The following is a 16,487-nucleotide window of genomic DNA, read 5'->3' on the forward strand; positions in this document are numbered from 1 at the left end:
ACAGATTCGAAATTCAAATGTAATATTTTTTTATAATTAAGTGTAACAGTATTTATGGCCAGACTAAGTATATTGTAGATTACATCTGTTTCATACAATTGTATATAGCACATTTCAATGATGAAAAGAACCTTCGAAACAGCTTACCGATAACTTATATATAGCTTATCTATCTCCATTCACAGGTCAATAGGAATAATAAACGACGTCCCCGAGTTACCAATGGGAGGAGCCAACCCAAACTCTAAAATAGGACCATGACAATCTCCTTTCAAACACAAAAAGGAATCACATCAATCAATAGTGCCCTCCGCGGGAATCCCAGCGATTGAAGCTCGATCGAGTACCAAAACTAAAAAAAAATAATTTTCTAACTACTTCACATGTTTTTATATTACAATGTTTCAATTAAATTCTTCAAATTCTTCCCGTTTTTGGCACCGTCGTTTAAAAAAATACAAAAGTAACGATTTTATCCCCATCCTCATCACCATAACTCTTTCACCTCTTTTCTCATTCTCTGACCACCGTAGATCTCTATAACTTCCTATTTCTCATACTCTGCCCATAATAATTCTCTTTCTCCTTTTTCCTCAATCTCCGAGCAGCAGAAACCTGTTCCTCTCACCCTCGAAGTTCTGCTCCAGGAAGACGACGCCCAGGTCGTTGGGGATGCTGTCGAAGCCGCACGCGCTGATGACGAAGACGCCCGCCTCGCGCGCCTGCGCGTCGTACTTCAGTTGCATTGTTTCTATGAACTGGAAATGGTGGAATTGGTGTTAGTATTGGAGGGTTAGAAAACGCTGGAAGCAAAAGTATAGTTGAAAAACTAAAACTGCTCGAAACGGTGTAGAAAAATATCGCGAGGAAGCCGGCGTGTCCGAGAATTGAAAATTCGACGACGTGTGACATCTATCAACCCACACTTGGCTAGCGTGCTTTTGTGTGGTAGAAGACTAGAGTGTATGTGAATTTAGTGTTAATATAATTTTAATTTGAGTTCTATGGTGTTTGTATCGTGCGAAAAGTCGAGGATTAATGAAATTTTGAAAATCTATTAAATAGAGACAAGAGTCAAATATGTTCAAAGGAACAATAAAAATTTATTTAAATGAGCGTAGAATCGTGAAATCCGAAGTGATACTTCGACTAGTTATAAAAACCATAAGTTGACTGACTTATCTATTAACGCACAGCCCAAACTATTGGACCGATCGGACTGAAATTTGGCATAGAGATAGTCAATTTGATTATAGGCATCATAAGAAAGGGTTATGATTAAAACATTTAAGAATTATACAATGCTGAGTGAAGGAGTCGAGCACGCTTCGGCACGAATTGCAGAACGAATTTCCAGCTCGCACCGGGGAACATGCTGTGTTTTGATCAGTGAGTGAGGGAGAAGCAAGCCCGTATTCTCTATCTCACCCTTCCAATCCATTCCTGTATTTCCGACGTCAACCACTTCCTTATCCCTTAACCCTTAAAAGCGATTAACGCATTTATAGCGAGCTACCTCATAATGTTCATGAGCGGTGGTGATCGCTTACCATCAGGCGAACCACCGGCTCAGTTGCCCGCTATTTCATAAAAAAAGCAATCTAATTTTGGAGAAAACAAAAAGAAACAAACACCGAACCGGTAAGATAATAGGTATGACTTGTCTAAGTGCTCGAGAGAGTGGGATGAAGACACGTGTTTGAAACTTATCAGCTTGCCAATTAAGGCCCACAATATAATGATATATGTATATAGTATCCTTAATTATTTATATCCTACAGTTCGATAGCGATGATGTCAGACACCAGAACAAACACTAAGCACCTATTATATCAGCAAAACCTACACGCAAAATAAATAAGGAAAGATAAATACTTAGTACTATTTGCAAATTAATTATAATTATGTATTTTTATAGCGTGGTGACAGCCCTGCGTCACGAATATGTGGAAAGAAGCAACCCTAGCAGCCGTTTGAGATAAAAATACTGATATGCTATCAAATACCAATAACTATAAAAAAATATGGCTGCACTATTTGTATGTCCAATATAGATAATTAAAAATTATTTAATTAAGCTACTAGGCTAAGCTAGGATTTTTTCATTCACGATTTATCTATTGTACCACAAGTTTCCGAGATTAGCTCATACATACAAAAAATCTAAACTTATCATCAGCATTGTTATACTCAATTATAATTAAATCAAATAACTACAACAAAATACTTTAATTGTATCACCATTAGATACTTGAATATTCAAATGACGTTAACTTGTTTTTATAGATTTAATTATTTTATTCACTTTTTGTTGCATTTTTGTACAAACAATTGGTTTTGTCTAGACACTCACAATATTAATCATACAATATCTTAATATCTATTATTCGTCACGGAATTTTTCACATATTACTCGGAAATCTTGTGTTCGAACGCCAAACACGTAATTTTTCACTATGTAAATGCTATTCTACGAACGTAATAGTTTGTTAGAATATATGGATGTTTCTTGCTCTTCACGCGAACCGCTAAACAGATTTTTATGATATTCTTAGCTAGCTTAAAAATAACACAAGCTATAGAAATACTTGCTTTTATCCGCGATTTCGTCCGCGGGTGAAACCGCGCGGCACAATTAGTTTACTATAAAATGTATATTTATAATCAGAAATACTTCTTAAATTACATTGAATAATTATACTCTACGGCCGTTTCCTTTTTTTCACCCTTCTCAGTTCATTCCTTTTTTCCAGTCGATCATATTTTCCTTGCCTTATCCCTCACCGACCGCCTCCTTGTTACACTGGTTAACGCGTGAACATAGAAAAAAAAATGTCTCGGTCTGGCAGGACACAGAAGGCTGATCACCTACTTGTCCCTAAAGAAAAATCGATCAGTGAAACAGATGTACATCATCTGCCCCATACCCCACTAGGGGACACGGGACTTCACTTATCCCTTACCCCTTAAAAGCGGGCAGCGGATTCGCAGAGGCACTACCTCTGCGAATGTTCATGGGCGGTGGTGATCGTTTACCATCAGGCGAACCGCCAGATCAGTTGCCCGTTATGACATTAAAAAGACAGCTAAAGTAATTTTATAGATAACAATAATTTTTATTAATTACAATAATAAACAAATATAGTAAGTCTTGTCTATATATATAAAATTCTCGTGTCACAGTTTTCGTTGCCATACTCCTCCGAAACGGCTTGACCGATTCCTCTGAAATTTGGTAAGCATATTGGGTAGGTCTGAGAATCGGCCAACATCTATTTTTTATCCCGATATTCCTACGGGATACGGACTTACGCGGGTGAAACCGCGGGGCGCAGCTAGTATGATATACAAATACCATATATATAGAACTATCTTATCAATGGGTCGACCTCTAACCAATAAGTGATAAAAATGTTGCAATTACGAAACGCATCAACACGCAATAAGCTTTTTAATAGATTTTCTAGACGCTTAATATGTTTGATCTTCATAGTGAACGATGATTAATGATTCTAATATGTTTTTTACAATTTACTTACATAATTAAGGGGAAAGAATTAGATTATTTGTTACTTTTTTCCAAATGGACAAAAATTCGAAACCTATATTATGTATAATTCCATCAGTAAAGACGATTAATTATTTGTTTGTATATTGTTGGGAGATATCTATAGCGTTTACTGCTCGTCTATTTTTTCGCTTGAGAGCTGCTTAGATAAATCATGCACACTAGGTATAGGTATTAAATTTTTCTACACTAATATTATAAAGAAGAAAATTTTGTATTTTATACGTTTGCATCGTTTTCGAGCAAAAATCACTGGACCGATTTCAAAAATTCTTTTACCATTAGGAAGCTGCAACTTCCCTGAGTGACATGGGCTATATAGCCTAAACGTATATACGTACGACGGGCGAAGCCGGGTCGAACAGCTAGTTTCAAATAAAATTATTGTACCCAAGTGGGGTAAATTTTAAAACGATATGAACATATTTTGTTAATTCCCAGATTTTGATATTTCAGCCTTTTTTTATTTTTATGCATGTTTTTCATTATTTCTATCCTTCTACGTTAAAGTAGGTCAGAAACAATAGAGCTGCAGTAGTAACATGCGTGTGTTAATGAATTCCACACATAATGAGTTTCGTTTCAGCTCCACTGAGCGCTGTAATTAGGTGGTCGGCAAGTGGACATCGTTACGAGGAGATTAATTTTCTTAGCATTTACGTTATATGATCTGAATCTTTCTATTATTACAGAGTTAAATTATATATGTTATTCACTACATCGAAGTCACATGGTGATCAAGGTCGAGGACACAGGACACAGGTTCGAATCCCATCTCATGGTTTTTTTTTTTCTATTTTTTTAAATTTTTAAAATAGAACGGTGTTTTCTTTAATCTTTGAATGAGTTTCTTTTGCCTCTTGATTTATCACTTTGGGTCATATCATTGTATTGCAATGTGACGTTATGTGCCGTGTCGTGTTATATCGTATCGTATTTATTATATATTTTATCGTGTCGTATCGTATCATCAGACTGCATTGTGATATGATTAATTGTGTTTTGTCGTGTCGTGTAATGTCGCGTCGTGTCGTGTCGTGTCGCGTCATGTCGCGTCGCGTCGCGTCGCGTCCTCACCTGCGGCTCCCCCGACACGTCCACGTAGTGCGTTTGCGCGTCGATGGCCGCGCGCACGACCGGCTCGCCGTAGAACCGGTACGGGCCGCAGCAGCTGACGACCACGCGCGCCTGCGAGCACATGTCCCTGAGCGACTGCGCGTCCTTAACGTCGGCGATTATAATCTTCGCGCAGGATATTTCTTCGCCTGGATACAATTAGACCAAGATTATGCGGAAGCATGGAAAAGTAGTATTTCGTGCGAGAAATGCACACTCTCAGCGAGCTCCACTGGAAAGTGATGTGTTTACATGCTCGTTGGACGAGTTAGCAAGAGTTCTTATGAATATTACAAGCTGCACGCCTCGGCTCGGCCCGGGTTGTAATTTGTTCTACTTGAAATAATATAAACTATCCTACCTTTTAAGTTGGATTAAACTCACATGGTGTGCAAATTTAATTAAAATCGGTTGAGTAGTTTAGGCGTTCATAGCGGACAAACAAAGTGACATGTCATTTATTGCAATGTATTTAAGATAAGATTAGTTATTAAGGTTATTTTGTTTATTTAAATATTATTTCAATGCATATCTTATATATAAAATTCTCGTGTCACAATGTTAGTCTCTATACTCCTCCGAAACGGCTTGACCGATTCCTCTGAAATTTGGTAAGCATATTGGGTAGGTCTGAGAATCGGCTAACATCTATTTTTCACACCCCTAAATGATAAGAGTAAGGCAGAACAGCGTTTGCCGGGTGCAGCTAGTTTGTTTATAAAATTTAGGTTGTTAGTTTGTAAAATTTATTAGAGTTGCTGGGCTTGCCTAGCTAAATGATGATGGTGTTTCATTGTTTATCTAAATCTTTCCGCAATATATAAAGTAGGATTGTAGCTAAACACAACAGTAAGAGACTCAGATTCAAAAGGACTTTAATTTTGAAGGCCTTTGACTTTAACTTTCTAATTTATAGAAATTTTATGAATACTTTTCAAATGCCATAGCTAGCTTGATATAAAAAGTAGCCTATGTGCTTATCCAGACCATAATCTATTCCTGAACTAAATTACATAAAGATTCAAAAAGCTGATTTATGCGAAAGACTTACGAACGTACATTGATTCTTACAAAATTGCGCGCTTATAATATAAGTAGCCAATAGGATAGATTTGTTTGCTACTCTTTATTCAAGCACGTGCAGCCATTTACAACATAATACCTCTCTAGGTTTACCATAACAAACATACCGAAAGTGTACTTGTATGTTTTGTAAGCAAAGTAACGTTTGTTGTATTTAAAATATAATGTTTCGCTTTAAGAGTTCGAATAATTGAAAACGTTTGAATAACATAGTACAAGTACCTATTACGTAATAGCCCAAACTATGTATGAGACTAAAGTTTGTAACAGGTTATGTAGAAATGGCAGTGGTGGCTCAGTGGTCTCACCACCACACCTCGGACATCAAAATCGATAAGACGGGGTTCGAGACCGGGCGAGCGTACAGGAAATGTGGATACCATCACCACTGCTTAAAACGGTGAAGGAAAACATCGTGAGGAAACCGGCATGTCCAAGAATCAAAAGTTCGACGACATGTGACATCTGCCAACCCGCACTTGGCCAGCGTGGTGGATTATGGCCTGAACCCTAATAGGAGGCCTGTGTCGCAGCAGTGGGAACATATAGGCTGATGATGATGTAGAAATGGAAGGAACTCATTACAGGACTGGTCTGTTGATAAAACCCCTATTGTATTATGTTCTAGCGAAAAAATTTCGCTTGCGCGATTCAGAAACGTATCGTTACACTTTCTTTGTTATACCTAGCAAACTACTTTATATCCATGGTCTACTAAATACTAAAGGTCTTGATTAAAAGCCTTTTCCACTTCTCTTAAAAATAACTTCTCGTTTCACCAAGGGTACATACTGTCATTACAATAATCAATATCGAAAACACGAATAATTAAACACGAATTGATGTTGTTTTCCTTTATTTTAATTTGTAATTAAATGCTAAAAATAGTTTTCCTCTGCTACTTACCCTAATTTAAATGGATATGAAATTAATTATATTCTGATTAATTGTTTTCGTTGTTATTATCAATTATAATATGCAATTAATGCTTGGTTTGCATTTGGTTTTATCAATTTACAAATATTACAAATATTAATTTATAGAAAACACGAAGCTAACGGAAAAGTGGCTACTGGTTATATTTTTGCTACAAAATGTCCCATGAAATTTCCTGTAATGTTGCCATTTTATTAAATAAAGTGTGAGCTCCTTTTTTCAACACTAGCGAGATAAAGCTGGCAACTACACTATCTAGAAGTTTTACTTATCTACCACGCAAACACTCACTAAACGTGAATAAGAAATTGTGTCCTCCGAGAATCGCGTTAATGCCAAAAAAAATATCATTTCAATGTACGTTTAGCATGCTTCGGCACGAATTGGGCCAGCTCGCACCGGGGAACTACCACACCCCCACAGAAAACCGGCGCGTAAAAATAGCTTGCTATTGTGTTTCGTACGGGGAGTGGGGGAGGCGGAGGCATACTTCCTTCTTCTAACCCTACCCAGTCCATTCCTTCTTACCAGTCATCAATCCTTTCCTTGACCCTTATAAGCAGACAGCGCATTCGCAGAGGTCTGAGCCTCTGCGAATGTTCATGGGCGGTGGTGATCGTTTACCAACAGGCGAACCACCAGCTCAGTTGCCCGCTATGACACAAAAAACTAATAATAATAATATACAATTACTTGTCATTATGTTATATCAGATTTCCATTGAACTACGACCTCGACGCAGGTAATTGTTTTCGATGAATTTTATTTATAATTATATATTATCATTATACTGCGTTTCTACTGTACCTTGTAATTATTTTACATAAGGGCTTTTATATAATTAAAAAAATACCTTAAATATAAATTTCCCTACTGATATTAGAAACGCGAATATTTGCACGATGTTATTTTAATACTCTAATGCCCTAGGTGGATTTATAAAATCTGTTATATAGATTAGTGTATTACACATGTGTGTAAAACATGGACGACCTAGTTATTATACGATGATAACTAGCTGCGCCCCGAAAGAAAAACAGGCATATTAATCACATGCTTTGAGCTGATTTTTATGAAAAAAGCAGCATCTTTAGTTGAAGACTTCATCTATTTCAATTTTTCATTTTAATTCATTCATCTCATCACAATATATTTGTAAGCTTGTCAGATATGAACCTCTAAAACTACCACCTAGCTACACCTGTGCCATGTGTATAGACAGACAGATAAAAATTTTACATTAATTTACCATGGATAATCACGTACCTAAATGCATTCCTACTAATGTTAATATTATAACCCACAACTCACGTCATAGCGTAAATATTACAGTCAATACCACGGCCGCTTGCGGATACCAGTCATTAAATATTTATATTGAACTCAGAACTCATATTAAACTAGCTACTGAATACTAAATATATCCCTGCACATTTCCAGGGGTGATTTTAATGTGCGGCGCAAGATCTAGATAGAGCAGATATCATAAGCTACTCCTATTATATGATAGAAAGATACACCTTAATCGGTCCAACCGTTTCGGTGATTAGCCTGTAGGTACTACATCTGAAATTATACTCACAAAGGTTACATACATATATATTCGAATATGTGAATCGTGCATCAAAATACAATATTGAATATTTTTTTTATGTTTGTAACAGACATAATGGTGATGCCATACCATAGCATAATGGCTGCTAACTAATGCATGATCTCGCTGACGTAGTTGGAAGTCATTAAAATTTCATTTTTTGTTTGACAATAAACAGACGACTACGAAAGACGATCGTAAAAGGTTATGCGTATTAGTTTTTGCTTTTTCACTTTACTTTTAAATGTGATTAGTTAATAAGATTGTGTAAATTCATGTAACTTTAACATGATAGCTTGCAGCTCCTTCTGTGTTAAATTTTTCTAAAATAGACGTGGCCTATGCTACGGTTTGTAAGGGAATCCCTATTTATCTTATAAACTTCTTACATAGGTATTGATAATAATATGTATAAACAATTAATCAGATTTCGTTAAGCACAACATTTAATAACATAAATGACAATTAATAATTCCTAGAGCAACGCTCAATCCGCTATAAAGTAAAAGAAATACTATCTTTTTTGGTATGGATTATTGCGCTTTAAATGTCCGAAGTATATAAAAGCAATTCAACTGAAAATCACGGCCAACTGTATCATTTAAACTCTAATGTGCGATTCAAACTACAATCGATAATAAAAACATTGTGAACCAAATACTTACTAAGAAATACAAGTTAAATAAAAACGCCAGTCAACGTTTCGCCGTGGAAGATTTTTGCTTACATGGACAAAACGGGTGCAGCTACCTCAAAACAGCTCTGATGGCACTTTTTTAACTGGGGAGGGGGGTATTTCAATCGTAATGACTCGCTGTCACCATCAACATGCCTTACTTAGCGTATTCGAAACCGAGGCATGTTTCTCACTGAGGTAACTATCCGACTTTTAGGTAAATTATAATTCTTTTGTACAAAAACGTCACCGTAGTCCCGGGGAGGAGACAAGGGGGTGCCACTTAAATCCCCATTATAATTAACTTTATCACAAGAAAAAAAACAGCAAAACGCACATATAGAAACTAAAAGAAAACGTAATTCACTCTATACCTTCAAAACTATTAAACCAATAATATTTAATGTAAAATTGACAAAATTGGAAAAGAACAACTACAGAGTTTCTTGCCTGATGTTCGAAGTTAAAACTGCATTCCGAAACGGTGATGTGTGATTGTTTAAGAAGTCTAATTGAGTAATAATTGAGTGAATAAACGTAGACGGGTAGAGAAAAACTGAATCTCACCAATGATCCGCCGGGCGTCCCTCAGCACGTCCTCCAGTTTGCTCTGCGACCTGCCGGCGATGGCCCACGACAGCTGGTACTTGCTGGACATGCGGGCCATCTCCACCACCGCGTGTTTGCCCGTGAACCCCGTCGCGCCGAATATCACCAGGTCCAGGCGCGTCATGTTCGCTAATTCTTAAGGAATTTATTTAGAAATATAGAGAGAATAAAATAATACTCTCCTGGCTTAGTCCAAGATGTCCTAATTAACTATGTAATCGCATATAGAACATCTTGGACTAATCCTGTTGTATAATTCCAATAGAACTTCACAACAGGTAAAATTCAGTTACGTTTTTTAAAAAAAAAAAAACATACGCACATCCTTACAAACTTTCGCATTTATAATATTAGAAGGAGCAGGATGCATTTTAATACAAAAAAATTATCTGTATATTGTATACTACTAAAAACTTGAACTGTAATTCTATTTACGTGCTTTTAGTTTAAATTGCAGGTAATGTAAAAAAAGTAATAATTTGCCTATTAATTTGATATAAGTACATTGCAATGTACATATTCTTATTATTTTATTTGAGAACCAAATTGTAGCTTCATATTATGGATTTGACAAATCAAATGCAATTCAATTTTTAGTATGCAGTAGGAGTAGGTATTTACTAGCCTCTAGGCTTACACCACATAAGAACGTTTGTGAGTAAAAACTGCCAAGTTTGATATTTACGTATGTGTATATATCACAATCGAAATTATTAAAAAATTGCTTAGCTACGTAGACAGGTTTATGCTAAATATTTTATATTTTGTTTGCACACCTACATATAAAACATACTTGATAAAGAATAAATTTAAATGTGTCCCTGCCATATACTAAGTAAAATCGATTTCAATTGCATCCTACTATCCTCCTACTAATATTATAAATGCAAAAGCTTGTAAGGATGTGTGTGTGTGTTTGTTGCTCTTTCACGCAAAAACTACTGAACCGATTGCAATGACATTTCGTACGTAGACAGCTGGACAACTGGAATAACACATAGGCAACTTTTTATCCCGATATTCCTACGGAATATGGACTTACGCGGGTGAAACCGCGGGGCGCAGCTACTAGCCAATATAGTATTATACTAATTTTTTAATAAATCTACCGAAACTTGCGTAGGTACTATACTATGGATATATTGCTATGCGATAAATAATCGTATTTATTATTGTTTCGTACATTTTAAATTCCTACGCTATCGGATATTGTTAGAGGGCTTAAACAACATTAACTCTAAATTTAGAAACCATGAATCAGCTTCGATAACGCTGCTTCAATGTATATATCAACAATAAAAATCAAAATAAATGAAACCTAAAGGAATATGAAGTATTCTCTTCCTGCTGAACTATAAAATTTTACGCGAAATAAGATTTTTTGTGTATAATATAAATTGGAGACCGGCTTTTTAATTTCTTGTTCAGCTTAAATATTATTCTTCCATAAATATTATTATAGCTTAAATACTTACATTATTGTTTAAATTGTTGATTTAATTGATTATTCAATATTCAGTGTATTATCTTACATCGAACCAACTAACATAAAATCACAGAAGAGTTAGTGGGCACATGTAACACAATTTAAATTAACAAAAACACTACCGCCTTAACCCGCCTACCACCGACAAAATTAATGACGCACTGACGTCACATATCCAACAATGAACACGTCTGATTGGATACATTAATTTGACAAGCTTCCAGGTATTTCGCCACCAATGTTTTTTTTACCTAGTGTGTAAAAAACTGTGCGATAAATAAACAGTCAGTTAGTAGCCATTTAACATTTTAAAAATTGATCAAACAAAGAACTATCCAACAGGTTTTGTGAAGTCGAAATCATATTATGAAATAAATATATATTTAGTCCAGACAAGTCAAATATGCAAGTATTTTGAATTCCCTGTTGAGCGTCGTGTCATTTGCCCATAGCATGTCAATTATCAAAATTTAAAAAACGTCAGTAATGTCATGAAAAGTCAAGTGTATAAATTGAAATTGATGATTTGAGTTCATAACCTAAAAGAAATAGGTATTTTTTATTAAAATGGAACTAAATGAAAGGATTTTACATTATTTAGCGAAATGTGATAAAGTAGACACGTTAAAATTAGCTACCGAATTTAATGAAGATCATCAGAAAATAGTCGGTGCCGTTAAAAGTGTCGAAGCACTTGAAATGGTTGTATCAGAACCAGTTAAGACTACGAAGTGGGGTTTAACTGAAGAAGGACAGGTAGTCGCTGATAATGGTAGCCATGAAGCCGTCTTGTACAGAAGTATTCCCGATGATGGCATATCTCAGGCAGAAGTTATGAAGGTATGTAACAACATCAGCCGATTACAATCATCATTTTATACTACTGGCTGATCGCCTATGTCAATGAGTGGAGATGCAGCTATCTCTTAGTGACAGAATTTTTGAAATCGGTCCTTTGGTTTTTGAGTGAAACATACGAACATACTAGTAAAATATTAGTGTAGACTGATTTTATTACTGAAATAAGTGAATGAATAATTTCTACCTTCTTATTAATCTTTAACTAACTAACTGACTATTTAAGATTAAGAGACCTGTTAATAAATTAGTTAGTTGACTTTCTTAGAAATGTAATATAGACTGTTTTGTTACAGAAAGTTCCAAATGCGAAAGTTGGTTTTAGCAAAGCTATGTCCTCTGGTTGGATATACATAGACAAATCTGGTGGAGCACCACTAGTGAAAAAAAAGGTGGACAGCATCACCGACACTGTACAAGAAAACCTGAATGAAATCAAGAAAGGAATAGACAACTTAACTGATAGTGTGCGCAATGATTACAAAAAACGCAAGCTTTTGCAAGAGATAACTTTAAAGAGCTTTGTGTTATCAAAGGGCCCACAATTCGCGACGTCTATAAAGAAATTAGAGACTGATTTAACATCAGAAATGCTTGTGACTGGAGCATGGAAAGACTTGCAATTCAAACCTTATAATTTTGATGCTTTGGGTAAGTTTGATATGAAATTTTTCTAACTACTTGCTATTTTGACATTTCTCTTACACTTGATTTAAGTGTACAAATTGCCTTTTTTTTGTAAGTTTTTGACACCCAATGGTCCCAAATATGTGATCATCAAATTGCCACATATATTATGATCTCACTGCATAGATACAGTATTCCTATGAGTTTTCAGGCCATAATCTACCACTCTGATTAACTGCTGGTTGGCAGATGCTGTCTGAACATAATTGTTAGAAGTAGTTAAAAATTTTCTCCTTCCTGAGCTACCTAATTAAGCAGTATTTTGTTTCTATACCATGTCACAAGTTGCAATATTACCGCAAAATATACTTGCAGGCCAACCACCAGAATGTGGTCACCTGCATCCACTCCTAAAGGTCCGTTCTGAGTTCCGAGAGATTTTCCTGGAGATGGGTTTCACAGAGATGCCGACGAACCAATACGTGGAAAGTTCCTTCTGGAACTTTGATGCACTGTTCCAACCGCAGCAGCATCCAGCTAGAGATGCTCATGATACCTTCTTCATTTCCTCTCCAGCTAAAAGCACCGAGTTCCCTATGGATTATTTGGAGAGAGTCAAGAAGGTGCACAGCAAAGGGGGTTATGGATCACAAGTAAGGCTTTAATGTGAATGTATATTAAAACTTAAATATGTATAGTGATATCATCTAAATCATTCTTACATTAGTATTTTTTTTTCTCACTTTCTTCACAATAAATAGGTGTATAATATTATGCTACACCTATATTTTATTTCTTTTTTGTGATACAAATACAGCTACCTTCTTTATTGTAAATAAAAAGAATAAGTTTAAAACAATAAATGAATATTTTATCATTCAAACAAGTTATTTATTTTGACATTAGATTATTCAAGCAAACTCTTTAGCTTAATATTAATATAAAAGCTTTTAATATCAGAAAAAAAATAAAGAAAGGTTGTCGGGTAGAGTAGTCCGCAGGCGATAAGATCGCCTTTTGTACCATTTGTATTCATGTGTGTTTGTTGTGTATATTTTGTGATGGTACAGTAAAGAATTTAAATACAATAAATAAAGAGTTCAGAGTAGGGTTACAGATACGAGTGGAAGATAGAAGAAGCTCAGAAGAACCTGTTGCGGACGCACACCACGGCGGTCAGCGCTCGCATGCTCTACAAGTTGGCGCAGCAGAAGGAATTCACGTCGCAGAAGTACTTTAGCATTGATAAGGTAGACTAAATCAAACATTTGTTTATTAAACTACATTTCTCTTTAGAATGAAATACATAGATAAATATGTACTATTTACTAACAATCTTCAATCAATCAATGCAATCCTAATATATTAATTATTGACCAATTGTTAAATCAAACTAAAATGTTATGTGACACACCTAAGCCAGCGTAAATTATCTTTCCAAATAAGCAGTAAGGTCTCATTATTACGATTATACTTGAATTTATTTTTAATTTAATTATAAAGTGATAAAAATTGACTTGTGCCTGGGTTATCTATTCAAATTTTCACAGTTCAACAGTTATTATTCTAATCCAACTGGAGATTAATGCAAAAAAGAAAAAAATACTTAAATATTTATGGTGTAACTAACATTATCTTTTTTATATAAATTCTGCACATGGAAAACTACTTATTTAGTACCATTTCTACCTATCTTTCCAGGTATTCCGCAACGAGACCCTAGACCCTACCCATTTAGCCGAATTCCACCAAGTGGAAGGTGTGGTAGCTGGCCGTGGGTTGGGGCTGGCTGACCTCATCAGCGAGCTGGATACCTTTTTCCGGAGACTCGGCTTCGACCAGCTGCAGTTCAAACCGGCGTACAACCCGTATACGGAACCAAGTATGGAGATATTCGCGTATCATACGGGTGAGTTTAGTTTGGTTTAGATCTGTTGTGGTAATTTTCCTTTGTGAACCAACTTTAGAAATGTAAGGGTTTAAAATTACTTATAATCAACCTGTTTTTTTCAATTCTATTTGACTTATAAATAAACTAATATGAGAGTTTGTGAGGATAAATGGATATAATGTTAATGATTGTAATTCATCCTGGGAAAATCGAGACAAAACAATTCGCATAATCGTTAGAATGGTATGCTATTATAAACCCTACTTATATATTATAATAAATAAGTTAGACAGCTTTATTTTAAAATAAAGCTGCTAAATTGATTTTGTCTATCGTTATATGCATAGATATATAGTCTATATTCTATAGTATAGACTAATGATACAGATATGGACTTCACTTACTAACGAAAACACTTTCCAGGTCTCGGAAAGTGGATAGAGATAGGAAACTCTGGCGTGTTCCGACCAGAGATGCTTCTGCCCATGGGTCTGCCTGAAGACGTCAATGTCATTGCTTGGGGTCTGTCCCTCGAAAGGCCCACTATGATCAAGTATGGACTCAATAACATTAGGGACCTCGTCGGCCCTAAGGTAGACCTCCAAATGGTCCAGAATAACCCTATATGTAGGCTCGATAAGTGAATAAATGATGATATTTATTGATTTGGAGTTTTATTATCCTAAAATTATTTGAATTTAATTGGAGTTGAGTTGACATTCTTGGATATTTTTATTGTAGGAATAAATTTAAACATCTGCAGGATATATCTTACAATGTAAACAATTGAGTAATGAGGTGAGGTTTATTCAAAGGACTTTTTAGTATTCTACACATTTTGTGCAAAAGGATGACCGCTTATTCAAAAAGTACGAGTTGCCATCGTCAGTCAAACGTTAGTGAAGTAAGAAATACAAGCATAGACAATAAATAAATATGTGTTGATAAATCTAAGTAAGCTTTACGTCCCCTTACATTAGAAGGCAATTCGCACAATTATTGTAAGTGAGAAAATAAAACGACAATGGATTATGGAAGCAATTTACACAGAACATATTGTATTCATGAATTATAATAAGTAAAGAGTTTCGCCACTTTTCCGTAACTCTTTATGGAATATATGTTTTCAGAATGTAAATATAAAAACACGTCACACAAATCACGATGGCTACTTTGATTTATATTATTTGTCATTGATATTTTAATTAAAATCGTGTCTTAATTTATTTAATTTAATTTGTTTTTTCAATAAAATTATGGCTTTAACTTCTCTATATAAGAAAATAATAAACTTAGGATTAACTATAAAAAGTGGGCCCATTAGATTGAGCGTTAGAAAATATGAGATACCCGATCATTTGAAGAATATTATAGACGACCCTAACCCGAGCTTCTACAGAATGGTAGAATACTATTACCATTTCGCCGTGAAGGTTTGTGAGCCGACGTTGGTGGAGTATTTAAAGAAACATACGCATTTTTCGGATAAGAAGCGACAACAGAGAGTGGCTGGCATTCTTAAAGTATGTAAAGTGTTGTGAATTCAAAACTTTGTGTAATGTTTCTATTATTGATGAATGATTTAGTATTGGCAACCTCAGTATGTTTAATACTTACAGAGGTTACTCGCTATTTATATGAAACAAATAATGTTTGTAATATCATAATTATCTCTTTCCTGATATATTCTCATAATTTCGTTTCGAATAACTGAAGCCCTAATAACCGTCAATGATTACTTTTCTTTTTCCATGTATGTTACATGTACCTATTTATATTATATTTTATCTGTTTGAATTTACATATTTTTATTATAATTTGTAATAATTAAAACCATTCAAGGTAATGGGATCCTGCAACAGTTCGTTACAATTCGAGTTCCCGTTGCAACGAAAGAACGGGGACTACGAGATAGTTCTCGCTTACCGCTCGCAGCATAGCGTTCATCGGTTACCTTGTAAGGGAGGTGAGACCTCAATATTTATTTGCCTGCCCGTACAAAGTGACTCGAGAATATATTTTGACGTGACAACGTCTTAAATT

The 16,487-nt window shown here is 35.2% G+C and overlaps 3 protein-coding genes across 3 annotated transcripts in view; 2 read left to right on the plus strand and 1 right to left on the minus strand.

The window, feature by feature from the left end:
- The window catches only part of LOC119836906 (saccharopine dehydrogenase-like oxidoreductase), a 17,400-nt gene extending 6,183 nt beyond the window's left edge, over window positions 1–11,217 (minus strand). The window contains exons 1-4 of the mRNA XM_038362363.1: window positions 11,058–11,217; window positions 9,541–9,717; window positions 4,646–4,833; window positions 629–758 (exon numbers count right to left, since the gene is read on the minus strand). Coding sequence (XP_038218291.1) covers window positions 629–758; window positions 4,646–4,833; window positions 9,541–9,706 — 484 coding nt within the window. The 5' untranslated portion in view covers window positions 9,707–9,717; window positions 11,058–11,217. The remainder of the gene's footprint in view (window positions 1–628; window positions 759–4,645; window positions 4,834–9,540; window positions 9,718–11,057) is intronic.
- A 329-nt stretch (window positions 11,218–11,546) lies between these two features.
- Window positions 11,547–15,109, plus strand: LOC119838392 (phenylalanine--tRNA ligase alpha subunit). Its single transcript, XM_038364328.1, has 6 exons — window positions 11,547–11,908; window positions 12,223–12,577; window positions 12,929–13,206; window positions 13,663–13,803; window positions 14,255–14,462; window positions 14,868–15,109. Exons 1-6 carry the CDS (start codon window positions 11,636–11,638, stop codon window positions 15,086–15,088), a joined length of 1,476 nt encoding a protein of 491 aa, XP_038220256.1. The 5' UTR covers window positions 11,547–11,635; the 3' UTR covers window positions 15,089–15,109.
- A 591-nt stretch (window positions 15,110–15,700) lies between these two features.
- LOC119838957 (glutamate dehydrogenase, mitochondrial-like) overlaps window positions 15,701–16,487 on the plus strand; it is a 6,806-nt gene continuing 6,019 nt past the window's right edge. The window contains exons 1-2 of the mRNA XM_038365115.1: window positions 15,701–15,967; window positions 16,287–16,410. Coding sequence (XP_038221043.1) covers window positions 15,701–15,967; window positions 16,287–16,410 — 391 coding nt within the window. The remainder of the gene's footprint in view (window positions 15,968–16,286; window positions 16,411–16,487) is intronic.

This window comes from Zerene cesonia, chromosome 3, assembly GCF_012273895.1.
Source record: "Zerene cesonia ecotype Mississippi chromosome 3, Zerene_cesonia_1.1, whole genome shotgun sequence".
Lineage (NCBI taxonomy): Eukaryota > Metazoa > Arthropoda > Insecta > Lepidoptera > Pieridae > Zerene > Zerene cesonia.

Bases quoted from the DNA above. Each gene is read 5' to 3' on its own strand.
- LOC119838392 (XM_038364328.1), top strand. From the start codon at position 11,636: ATGGAACTAAATGAAAGGATTTTACATTATTTAGCGAAATGTGATAAA. The intron at 11,909-12,222 runs GTATGTAACAAC...GTTTTGTTACAG, and splicing joins CTCAGGCAGAAGTTATGAAG to AAAGTTCCAAATGCGAAAGT. The intron at 14,463-14,867 runs GTGAGTTTAGTT...AACACTTTCCAG, and splicing joins GATATTCGCGTATCATACGG to GTCTCGGAAAGTGGATAGAG.